The sequence below is a fragment of the Danio aesculapii genome, chromosome 8, assembly GCF_903798145.1.
Source record: "Danio aesculapii chromosome 8, fDanAes4.1, whole genome shotgun sequence".
In the NCBI taxonomy this organism is placed as follows: Eukaryota; Metazoa; Chordata; class Actinopteri; order Cypriniformes; family Danionidae; genus Danio; species Danio aesculapii.
In genome coordinates this window covers 28,228,623-28,242,134 of record NC_079442.1, presented here as the reverse complement: position 1 = coordinate 28,242,134, position 13,512 = coordinate 28,228,623, and the positions used below count along the sequence as shown (strand labels likewise).

General features: G+C 36.0%; 1 protein-coding gene across 4 annotated transcripts in view; it reads right to left on the bottom strand.

Moving 5' to 3' along the window:
- kcnq2a (potassium voltage-gated channel, KQT-like subfamily, member 2a) overlaps positions 1–13,512 on the bottom strand; it is a 50,727-nt gene that overhangs the window by 36,158 nt on the left and 1,057 nt on the right. For all 4 annotated transcript variants that reach the window (XM_056463579.1, XM_056463581.1, XM_056463580.1 and 1 more), the window contains exon 2: positions 449–539. In XM_056463579.1, the coding sequence (XP_056319554.1) occupies positions 449–539 (91 nt within the window). The remainder of the gene's footprint in view (positions 1–448; positions 540–13,512) is intronic.

Here is a 13,512-nt window from a genome sequence, read left to right as displayed (position 1 = left end):
GTACCTTGTTCCTTGAATCTATGCCATGAAGGATTAAGGCAGTTTTGAAGGCAAAAGGGGGTCCAACCCGATACTAGTAAGGTGTACCTAATAAAGTGGCCAGTGAGTATATAATGCAATACAATAGAATTTTCATGGCGAGAACACATTTGTTTCATACACAATGACAAACAACAATGTCCAAGTTGTGTCTTTTGATCTTAAAAGAGAACTGTATCAATGCTTAATGACTCAAGTTACACCAACCCAAACAGATCTATAAAGTGTCATGTTCACTGCAATCCACATCAATATCCCACAAGTCACGTTCAATTTAAATGTGAAAGAGGATCTACTATGATCTGCAGCATTTTCAATCTATGTGCACACTGTCATCTGAAGTGATTGATAGAAAAGCCCGAGAACATCATCATGAATCTTCCATGTGAAATAAGAATCAGATACGAACCAGGATGTACAAGGCGCTCTCTGAGCTCTTCTTGTACTCTTTGATCGTTGCGAACACCGACAGAACCAGGCAGGAAAACACCAGCACAAACCTGCAAGACAAAAGATGAGTAAATAAAAATTATTTCCTTCAAATTTATTTCATATATGTATTTATTTCACTCCTGAATAAGCTACAACTGATTTGTTTTAGCATTTGAAGTAATTCGTTGACAGTGATTTGTTTTGCACAGAGCAGTCAATGCATATTCATGAAGGACACTAAGTTAAGTCACTTAATTGGAATTGGGTCTCTTGGGCTTATTGTTGGCTTCGTGATCTATGGTGAAAAATAGTGGCTTGAGGAAGGCAAGATTCCTCTGAGAATTCCTGACTCTCCATAGTTAAACTCAAGAGAAAAATCCCTGAAGAGAGAGGCAGAAGGAGAGTGAAGGGAAATGAGACTAAAATAGCTGAACGTCTCATTAGCATAAAGTCTCTCCAGGCCTCACACCCATTTACAGTGACAGAGAGGAAAAAAAAAAATCACATAGATAAAAACACTGACATAAAATTTTAGAGGGAGCCTGAAATAGACAATACTCGGATGTGACGTCCGGAGGTACCTGGAGACCTGGAACACAATTGACTGCAGTGGTTTTGCCCTGATTCGCACCATTAGAAAGGCAACAAACTGTGAGTTGTGAGATGTGATAAAGTTAAATGTCAGGGAATGTCTCCGCCATCATACAATCAATAAAAGTCTTGGTTAAAAAATAGAAAAATCCAATAGCTGGTGCAACGTCTTTAATAAATGAATAAAAACACATCCAGATGCACCTGAAGGACATGTATTCTCAAAATATCAAATAGCAAAAAATAAATAAATAAACACCACAGTGCACTTTGACAAACTCTGTTTCTGCTATGCACTGCAGAAGCTGAATTATGAGCTCTCATCATATGCAGTGTCTGAAGATTGATTTCCAGGTTTTCGGATCTAAAATATAGATGTTTTAGTACTGCAGATACTGAGAAATTGTGACCATATATAAAAAAAGATGCTTATGATTGTCAATTTTAGGGTGATTGTGAGGGGGTGATTACACTCACCTTAGTCCCTGAATTATCAGGTTGTGCCACAGCGGAATGCACCATCAACTACTCTGGTATATATTTTATGCAGTAGAACTCAATAACCCATTTGGGGTGCTGGGAAACATCCTTACATTCTCTCATTCACACACACACACGCATGCGCACGCGCACGCGCACGCGCACACGCACACGCACACAACAGCAAATTTACTTGATCCAATTTAATTTATGATTTCCTAATTTATGTTACTAAATACCATTATGTAATTTCTGTTATTTAAATGACATTTTGGGATCTGAAAAAGTAAACTTTTGTTATCCGTGCTTGGTGATATTCGTACAAGACTGTAGAATTATAGATGGTAGAATTGTAGTTACTAATTACAAATTAACAAAAATGTAGTTCGAATAAGAAGAAAGAAGTCAAAAGTAATTAATATAATCTAAGACGTGCATTTATTTTCAGTAATGTAGTTACTAAAATTGAATGTACTTCTTCCATTACATTTGGATTACATTTGACTCACTTTGATGCCCTTCCAGACACAATTCAGCACAGAGAGTACAACACTTAACGTTGGGAAAAACAAAGACACTCTCGCATTCACACACTATGGCCAGTTTAGTTTGTCTAGTTAACCTATATGGCATGTCTTTGGACTGTGGGGGAAACCGGAGCATCTGTATGAAACCTCTGCAAACACGAGGAGAACATAGAAATTTCATGCATGGTAAGACCTCCTGGTCAGGCCAGGATTCCAGAAACCTTCTTGCTGTGAGACAACCATACTAACCGTTTAGCCACTGTGCCATCCTACATTTGATTTGTTAATTGTTAATTGTCATAAACAAATCAAAGAGATGTATTGACTAAAAGTGACATCAACATTATTAATAAACAAAATATACATTCATTCATTCATTTTCCTTTGGTTTAGTCTCTATTTCAGATGTTGCCACAGCGGAATGAACCTCCAACTATTCCAGCATATGTTTTACGCAGCAGATGCCCTTCCAGCCACCACCCAGTATTGGGAAACACTCATCCACTCTCACATTCACACACACACACTCATACACTACGGCCAATTTAGCTTACCCTATAGCACATGTCTTTGGACTGTGGGGCAAACCGGAGCACCTCGTGGAAACCCACGCCATCATGAGGAGAAAGTGCAAACTCCACACAGAAATGACAACTGGCCCAGTCGGGACTCGAACCTGTGACCTTCTTGCTGTGAGGTGACAGGGTTAACCACGGACCCACCATGCCACCCATATATATAAATAGGTATATATATAAATAGGTATATATATATATATATATATATATATATATATATATAGTAGTTTACTATCTATTAAGCAGTACAACTCTTTCAATACTGATCGCATAAACAAATGTTGCTGGACCACCAAATTAACATATTAGACTGATTGCTAAAAAGGTCATTTAAACTCATAACAATCATCATTGTTTCAAAGGTTTTTACTGAATTTCTACTCTAACTTCAGATGGTCATACACTCATCACCAATACAGCATTAATTAACTACACTGTAAAAAAATCCTGCTTGCCTTAAATTTTTACGCTGAATCAAATTAACCTTATGAGCTTTATTTTATCGATCTAGGCGCAAAGTTCAAAGCGCAGGGCGCAAAAGCATTAAGGGCGTGTCTGAATCACCCTTTGCTATTTCAAGGAGTTTTATGCAAATACACATACTATGCCCCATATGGTCTAAAACCTGACAGGTGGGCAAATCTAAGCTTGTTTTTAATAAAACAAAAATAAATATGCATATAATAAATACTACTACTTCTAATAATAACATTATACAAAAGCAAATTGTCATGAATAAACTGAAAAGCCCCCCTGAGATGAAGAAGGCATGAAGGCAGTGGTTTTATATTCATGTAAAAAATAAAATGTTTTGTAATATTTTAATCCTTTAATTATTTTTCATTTGTAAAGATATTTGTTTATTGCTCTACATCCTGTGTGTATTAAGCAATGTGTAAGCGAGGCGCACAACTAACACAGCTAACTAAGGCTCTGCGCTGGACTTTAGACCTGCTGGTCTATTGTGCAGTCTATTTTAGATCCTCAAAATAGCAACGCGCCAACAATGCGCCTTAACACACCTCTTATCTAGACTGAAACACCCATGAGACCACAAAGTGGCGCAAATGGATTTGCTATTTAAACAACATGGTGGAAAACCGGTCATAGTAACACGTCTTGCGCCTTATTGAGCCGGGTGTATGATAGGGCCCTATGAGTTCATTGAACTTATATTATGTAAACTGACTTAAAACAGCTTGCGCAACTTATACAATTAAGTTAAAACAGGATTAATTTAGATTAATAAGCTACAATGACCATGCTGTCAGGACTAACTGATCATATAATTCTTTATCACCTGCCTATTATTAAGACACTGGCTGGTTATTTGTGCTTTAAAAAGTATGATCTTTTTCTACATCCCTAATCCTACCCAATGCTTAAACCCAACGACTACATAACTAAATATTAATAAGCAGCTCATCAGTAGTTTATTAAGCTAGAGATCTAACATAATGATTTGTCAATTGTAACAACAAAAAGTGTGACCCAAAAACCTCAAATTTTACAAAACCTTAGAGAACACACCACTTTAGATTTTTGTTCTTCGTTGTTTGAATTCATTGATCATATTTTTGGGTCACTCTAAAAATCTAACCTTTAAACAAAACACTTCTTACACTAAAGTAGTGAATTTTCCTTACAAGACAGATATTATAGTCTCTGACCTCGACTTAGTGGGAATCTGCCTTTTTGGACTGAATCCCAGTGGGAGAAATAAATTAGGCATGAGTCCAGACCTCATCAATATGCAAAAGAAAACAAGAAAGAAGCTGTACCTGTGTGATGGTACCGTAGAGTATACGCTCTCTAATTTCAAAATACAAATGACTTCAGAGAAGATTATGAAGAATTGCTGGCAATGCTATCGCTCTAGAAGAATTGATTATAGATGCGTCAGCCATAACTGGCATCCTCCCCACCAGGCTTCTTTTCCTCCCCCTGCTATCAATATTGAATATCATAACAGAAATTAATCAGCTAATTTGAAACAATCTAACAGAAGGAGATCAGTCACACAGACTGGCCCTGAAGGGAACGAGGTGAACAAATGAAGGCTGCTTCAATAAAGGTGGGAAATAGAGGATTAGAACGTCGATGTTAAGTAAATCAGCTCAAAAGAGAGTCCACACAGGAAATCTAATCTTCACTCATTAAGCATGGACAAAAAAAATGCTGAGCTGTACAGAAGAATGACATCAGACACCTGACGTGGCTTATAGGAACTAGAGTCAGATTATGAGAAATCCCCCTGCTCTCAGAAGGATGGATTTTAGCAGGGCACATTTCATCATAGACTTGTGCCGGAATCATATTGATATAAATAAAATTATACAGGATAAATAATTTTTGAATTTAATTGGATTTTTTTGTGCCTTAAGCAGCCAAGCCAACATATTAATCTACTTAAGCTTATTTTTGCTTGAGACCAAATGTTTAAACCAGGGGCTATTTTAGGATTTTCATTTTAGGTGGGCTCAGCTTCTGAGGTTAAAAAAATAATAATGAAAAGAAAATTATATATATATATGTATAAGCTTAATATTACATTTATAAGTAGTAATTTAATAGTAAGAAATTAATAAAAGTTAAAATGTTTAATATGGTAGGGTTGTATGCTAAATTAGCAGTATTCCACTGTACTGCAAAAACAGAGATAGCCATTTGAGTTCTGAATGAGCCAAATAGGCTCAACACACCTGTCTACCGTAGTAAAAAACACTTTCTATATTTAAGTAAATTTTTAGTTTCCATGTATTAAATAAATAAAACTGCCACTTTTCTAATTAAATGGCAAATTAAAATATATATTTTTAAACCTACAGGCTAATTCACATATTTCATGATCTGAATCACAATAACAAATACGATTTTTATAAATACAAGACAACACATGATGTTTCTATCTCTGTCAGAGACTCTGACAGTTAAAATGAGTCCATTCTCTAAGTTGTTCTGTCACTGTTTTTAATCCTTTCTGTGCAAGACTGTGAGTTATAGTTAATGCCACATACATTAACAGAAAATGTGTTTTATATTTGTAGTTAATTTTGAAATTAAAATAGCAAAATGTCCGATAAGAGCCACTTTTTCAAGGAAAATGCTGTGATTGTGAGGTGAGCACCGATGAAACAGTAGATAGGAAATACGATTGCTCCTCCATGACATTGGGGTACAAGTGATACAAGTGAATCTATAGCAAAGAACTGCAAATAAGTAGATATTATAACAATCTATCGATAAATGCACACCTTGCTCTCTCTCTCTGCACAGCTGTGGTTTGCTGATCAAATGAAAAACAAAAGATGGGGAGGAGCCAAATTCTGTCGGTGTTTTCATATCAAATTTAAAGGGGACTGGGAAGATAATTTAGTGTACGGTTTATGAGCTAATTGCAAAGGTTTTAGGGGGGCTGAGTAGAAATATAGGGGGGCTACAGCCCCCCTAAAATAGGCCTAGCAACGCCCATGGTTTAAACACATTAACACACCTCTTTCATTTAAGCTATGACCGCAAAGTTGAGTCAGACTTACAGAATGTTCTGAGGCATTATAGTGTTGTCTCAAGGTAAACCACGGTAAATCTTTTGACTACTAGTATTACGATTCGACTTCCAAAAATAATATTTCAAATAAAATTGCATTCGGAGTCAAAAAAATTAAAGATGCTTGAAACATGTTAGCAATGTGCATGTTAAATTCTAAAGCATGTTAAATTTTAACTGTGACATGCTACAAACAACATGTAAAACTCACTACTAGTCATGTGTTAAACAATGTTTAACGTGCTAACGGTAGCTTTTCAGAACAATTCTAGAAATGTTAAAATATGAAAGCCGTGTGCTAAACATGCTATAAATGTGCAAGCAACATGCTAAAAATGTTCTACAATACATTAGATATTGTGCTAGAATTGTGCTAGCAGCAAGTTAAGAAATTTAGTACAGTCTTCAAATAAGTTCATTCATATAAGAAACTAGTTAAAGCATCATTACGTTGTTAATTCGTGCTGGTAACAATCAAACTAGCAATATGTTAAAACATGCTAGAGTGCTACAGTAGTCACAAGTTAGGAAATGCTAGCACAATCTTCCAATAAGTTAAATAATGCTTGTATTATAAGCATTAATTAACTTACTGTGTTAGCACAATTTCCAAATTAGGTTATTAATGCTATTGCTGAGACAATTAGAAACATGCTAGCAACAAGTTAATTCATGATAGTAACAAAATCAACTAGTAACTAGCAGTGTGTTAAAACATGCTAGAATTGTGCTAACAACACGCTAATATGCTAAATCATGCAAGTCTTGCAAGAATTGTGCTAATTAATGCCAGCAACTAGTTAAAAAATTATAGCCTTGTGCTAAGACAAGATAGAAACATGCTAGCAACATGCTAATTTATGCTAGTAACAAAATCAACTAGTAACTAGTAATGTGTTAGAATTGCAACATGCTAACAATGTGCTAAAACATGTTAGTCACATGTTAGAATTGTGCTGGCAGAAAGCTAAGAAATGTTAGCACAGTCTTCAAATTGGCTGATTCTCGTTAGTTAAAACATTATAACTTTATACTGAAGCATGCTAGAAACACATTAATTCATATGAGACAAACAACTCTAACTAGCAATGTGTTGAAACATGCTAGAAATGAGCAAAATCTTAATTTCTTTCCACTACACATCAAGTTTAGATCTTTTAAACATTCAGCCAAGGCTTTCTCAAGCCAGCAGATATGACTGTATTTTCACCTCACTGATGTAAATAACTTACTGCTGTGTTTGCATTTACAAAAGTCAAAGATCTACATGTACTGCTTTCATATGGGGGCTCTGTAAATGCTGCCAGAACAATTTGACTTACACACGGGCCAAAGGCACCACAGAGGAAACAAATACACACTTGATTCTGCAAGGATCTCTGCAAAAATACAGCTTCACGACACTTTAATATTTATAATACTGCTGAAACTGAGACCACACATATACTTTAAAACAAATCATTAAGCCTTTTTATCTTTGTCAGACTGGCCATTGCTCTTGATGCTGGCAACGGCCACAAACTAATCTGGAGATTGTGAGGAGGGAAGACTGTACAGGCCTGTCAAGAAGAGAGACAGCAAGGACAAATTCTTTGAGTCAGCAGTGAATAAGGTAATAGAGTAATCGATTAAACTCATTCAGCCCACTAGCATAATTCCCCCAAACCCAGACTCCTTGGACTCAAGCAAGGACATGCAAGTATTTGTTATTAGGTGACATTTAATGGTGAACAGGGCAGAGTTTCTCCAACACAATCTCACGGCAATTTGTAACTTTTTGATTTAGTGGCTAATTCATTCGAATTTGTATGATCTCATTCGTACAATTTAGTACGATTTGCTTATCCCCCAATGACGGTTGGGTTTAGAGCTGGGGTTAGGTGCCATGCCTCCTTTTCATAGGAATTAGCCACTAAACTGACGAAATGTAAAATAGTGACGTTTCCTTGCAAGAAGGACATCGCGAATATGTTCACTATATTGTTGAATATTTGGGGTTGGAAGAAAAGTTTTTTAAATGTATGTTTCTTGTATCAATCTCTCCAGACTTTATTTGTTTGATACAGTAAAACAAAACAAAAGAAAAATCCTTTCAGGAAACAATTCAATTAAAAATATTTGGGGGGTGATCGTTCCTTTGCAGTGGCATGTCCAAAACTGTGGAATACTGTCCCTTTTTTATCGTGTTAAAAGAAAGTTTTAAAATAATGTTATTCTTAAAGTTCATGTGAACTAGAAGTTTCCTCAGTTCTGTTGATGTACTTCAACTGAAAAATATGGAATGTGGGCAAGGCTTTCTTTTTATGCATCATTCCATTCTAGCAACTAATGGTAAGAGCAGGGGGTAGGGCTGCACAATATATCGTTTGAACATTAAAATCGCAATGTGTGTGTCCGCAATAGTCACATTGCAGGATATGCAGTGTTGAGTTGGGTTTATAGTTGATCAACAATTGAGAATACATCAGATTTGTGGAGTCATTGCAAAGTACCATAACAGAGTGAAACTTTATAATTTGCATGTGTTATAAAGTCTTTTCAAGAGAGTTAAAAGCATTCAGGGACAATAACGTACAACATTTGTAGCGTTAATGCAGAATTAATTTACTGAATTATGTGCTATAACTGCAGACTATCAGCTTTTAGTTGAGAGTATTTACATCCAAATCAGGTGAACAGCCTAGGAATTATAACAGTTTGCATATATGCTTCCTACTTGTTAAGGGTCCAAAAGTAATTGGACAATTGGTTTCTAAGCTGTTCTAAAGCCTGGTGTGTGTTATTCCCTTATTATTCTAATTACCAAGAGCAGATAAAAGGTCCAGAGTTCGTTTCAAGTGTGCTATTTGCATTTGGAATCTGTTACTGTCAACTCTCAACATGAGATCCAAAGAGCTGTCCCTATCAGTCAAGCAAGCCATCATTAGGCTAAAAAAACAAAACAAACCCATTAGGGAGATAGCAAAAACACAAGGTGTGGCCAAAACAACTGTTTGGAACATTCTTAAAAAGAAAGAACGCACCAGAGCTCAGTAACACCAAAAGCCCAGAAGACCACAGACAAAAACTGTGGTGGATGACCAAAGAATTCTATCCTTGGTGAAGAAATAACCCTTCACAACAGTTGGCCAGATCAAGAACACTCGCCAGGAGGTGAGTGTATGTGTGTTAAAGTCAACAGTCAAATGAAGACTTCACCAGTGAATACAGAGGGTTCACCATAAAATGTAAACCATTGGTGAGCCTCAAAAACAGGAGATTAGATTAGAGTTCTAAAAACGCCTTCACAGTTCTGGAACAACATCCTATGGACAGATGAGATCAAGATCAACAAAAGGAAAGGAACTGCTCATGATCCTAAGCAGTGAAGCATGATGGCAGTGGTGACATAGCGTGAGCATGTATGGCTGTCAATGGAACTGGTTCTCTTGGATTTATTGATGATATGACTGCTGTCAAAAGCAGCAGGATGAATTCTGAATTGTTTCAGGCAATATTTTCTGCTCATATTCAGCCAAATGCTTCAGAACTCATTAGACGGTGCTTCACAGTGCAGATAGAGAATGACCCAAGTCATACTGCAAAAGCAACCAAAGAGTTTTTGAAGGGAAAGAAATGGAAGGTTTTGCAATGGCCAAGTCAATCACCTGACCTGAATCCAATTCATTATGCATTTCATTTGCTGAAGGCAAAATTTAAGGAAAAATGTCCCAAGAACATTCTGTATTCAGGCTGTACTTAACTGCAAAGAATTTGCAACCAAGTATTAAAAAGTGAAAGTTTGATTTATGATTATTATTCTGTCCAATTACTTTTGGTCCCTCAACAAGTGGGAGGCACAAATACAACTGTTGTAATTCCTTCAGCATTCACCTGATTTTGATGTAAATACTTAAAGCTGACAGTCTACAGTTAAAGAACATCTTGTCTGTTTCATTTAAAATCCATTGTGTTGTTGTACAGAGCCAAAAATGTTAGAATTGTGTCTATGTCCAAATATTTATGGACCTAACTGTATATCGCAGAAAAAATAAAAAATAAATAAATCGCAATGTCAGATTTTGCCTATATAGAGCAGCCCTATTGCAGGGGGCATGGTTAAGGATATTGTAGCTGAAGCTATAAAACAGACAACAACAAAGAATGACTGCCACTCCAAATATGGAAGCAAGTGGACAAATTTTGATTGAAAATTACCAAAGCAAACATTTTTTTCAGTGCACAAATTAATTATTGACCTAAAGAATGACAATGTGTGCTCACAAAATAAACATTGTTGATTTCACATGGACTTTAACCTTCTCATTGCGTGAGCTAGCTTGACTATCATCAGCAAAATTAAGTATAGTTGCATACTCAGACTCGTATATCAAAGACAGCAAAGTTCACCATTCCTAAGCATCTCCTTGTACCTCTTTCCTTAAGCCTGGGAAATAAAGGCTTAGCTGAGTCTGTGCAGCATGCAAAGTGCTATCTCTGCATTTAATGCTTGTGAAAGAGAGAGGAAAAAAACACTTAGAGTAAGAGGCCAAAGTCAGCACACTGCTCTCCACTCAATGTGTGTGTGTGTAAGCACTAGACGGAGTAAAATAAGGGTGGTGGCTGCATAAATAATATATCTTTAAGACTGACATTCACATCTCAGACCGAATTGAGAGTCTTCTATGTTTGCATGACCGACAGAGCCGACAAAGACATTTACTGTGCAGCCACTCAGAAGATTAGACAGCATCTATGATACAGGCTAGTGGTTATGATGCTGCATTATGACAGATTGGTTTACAGGCTTCATACAAGACGGACGGATGAGATTTGAGGTAATGGAGCACTCCAGAAGCTCTGAGTGTTTCTAAAAGGTTACAGAAGAAGTGAAGCTATGCCTTGCCGTGAAGTTCTATCACACCACCATTCACATTTCTCCAGCTAAAAAAAAGAGGAGATTGTAAGGTTTGGGATGCTTGTCTAATTAAATTTTAAACCACACGCAATGGGATTCGCTTGTGTATTCCTGCTTTATACAAACCTTAGTTTAACACTGGACAGACATGGTGTATTACTAATAACATAACATGTAGGACATCAAAATTAATCTGAACGAAATGTAACAAAAATTCTAACCATTTATTAATGGCTACACAACATCCACCATGCCTCAAAAAGAACAGTTGATCCAATAGGATTTTAATCCGATCTCTTGCAATACCCAATTTCCCATTAGAATGCTTTCCAAATTACAACAGAATTAAGAATATTTAGGGACAGAAAATCGTAGGAACAAATACAATACAGCTTAATGCAAAATAAAATCAGATGTCATGTAATGATAATGAGAAAAGTGGTTCACAAACTGAATTATCTGGTCCCTAATAAAAAGCATTTCTGTTGTTTCATTTGGGGACATACGCATCTCTGACTGCATTTACAGAGTAGTACAGAACCATGGTATTTACAACAAAAGCTTTAGTTCTTGGTTCCTTGTCTTGTTTACTTTGATACTTAAGAGACTGAAAAACATATGTGTGGTTGTCATTAACATGATGCTAGCAGGAGTATAAAGACTTTCCTCATAATTGCAGAGCAACCCCAGGCTTTTCCATGAATTTCAGTTAAGTTAAAGGGATAGTTTATTCACAAATCACTCAAGTGGTTCTATTCCTTTATGAGTTTCTTTTTTCTGTCAAACACAAACATATATATTTTGAAAATGTTGGAAAAGAGTAGAAAAAGTCATGCATTGTAGGAAAATCAAACAGGCTTACTCTGGAAGTCAATGGTTAGCCTACTGGTTTCCAACATTCTTCCAGCTTTTGTGTTCATCAGAAGAAACACAGGCTTTACTATCCCTTTAAGACAGGGGTGCCCAAACTTTTTCGTATGAAGGGCCACTGATAGCTGTGGGCCGAAGATAAATATACCAAACTATTTCAGCATTGGTAATTTCCTAATTCATTTTATAATATTAAAAAATAAATAGAAAACATTACTTTGGATCATATTAACTTATCCAGTATCACTTTTTTTATCATAACTTATTGCAATACAAACAAATCACATTTCTAACACAGTGGAGTTCAATGCTGAATACACTAGTCAAGCAGAAGCTGCCTTTGACTTGATTCCCTCACCAAAGTCTCAGCATTGTCCTCTATCCATCGTCATTTTAAACTAAATCTGCGTAATTTACACCATTTACATTGAAACAATTAATTTTAGATAGCTTTTTTTGTAGCTTAACAATAAAACAAACAAATATAAGGTTACATAAAATTTCAATTGACAATCTCTAAACCATTCTCAGATGACATGGTGGGCAAAATCAACGCTTACCATGGGCCAACTTTGACCCGCGGGTCCTAGTTTGGGAATGTCTGCTTTAAAAGAATGATGCGCTTCATTCAGTGCTTTTTCAGCCCAACTTAAGATTCTCTAAAAACATCTGACCATAAATAGTAACAAAACTAATTTTATTTAAACTGGAGATATAAGAAGCACTTTTACTTCTTTATAAGTGGCAGTAATGGTGTTATAGACCAGGGGTAGTTACCCAAAAGTTTTAATATGGTGTTAATTTACCATTTTAACTTTTTTTTCTTCACTATACAATTAAATAAGTCTTTTTAAATCTATAACAGTGAGCCTTAAGTGGTTAATAAAATGCAATTAATTTGCTACTTGCCACTTTGAGAGTCAAAAAATAAATAAAATAGTACCTGTGGCTCCTGACCACACTATTATGTCTCATGAAACGAAATAAATCTGCAAAAAAAGTACCTTTAATCCACAGCCTCTGTGAACATTCATCAGCTCATTTACAACAGTCACCTTCCTTATCACATAATAACATACAGTAAGAGTGAGCACACACTCACACATCAGCAAACGCTAATGGTTTACAAAAGAAAGGCAGGACACGTTTGTAATATTCTTCAAGGTGTACTTGTGCTTATCCTGGATGCGACAACCAGTATAAAATATTGTAAACAAACAGCATTAGCTCAAATGTGTGGGTTTTTGCCACGCATCCGCCATTATTGAAAAGTAATCTCTTCCTTAAGGCGTGCTGTGAACATGCTTGCTGTAAGGAGCATTATTCGTTTTGCTTTGCTTGTATATTTTTTTCTATTCGCAAAGGGATTGCATCTGTTGACTTCTTCACAATCTCTTTTAGTGATATAATAAAGAAAAATACGTTATTTTATAGTTCGATGGGCCTTAAATTAACAGTCAAACGATTCACGTTTGTGTTAACGACCCCTTTAAGACGCCATAACTGGCCTACTCAAACTTTTAAAAGTCTTCACAGAATGTATCACTCTCC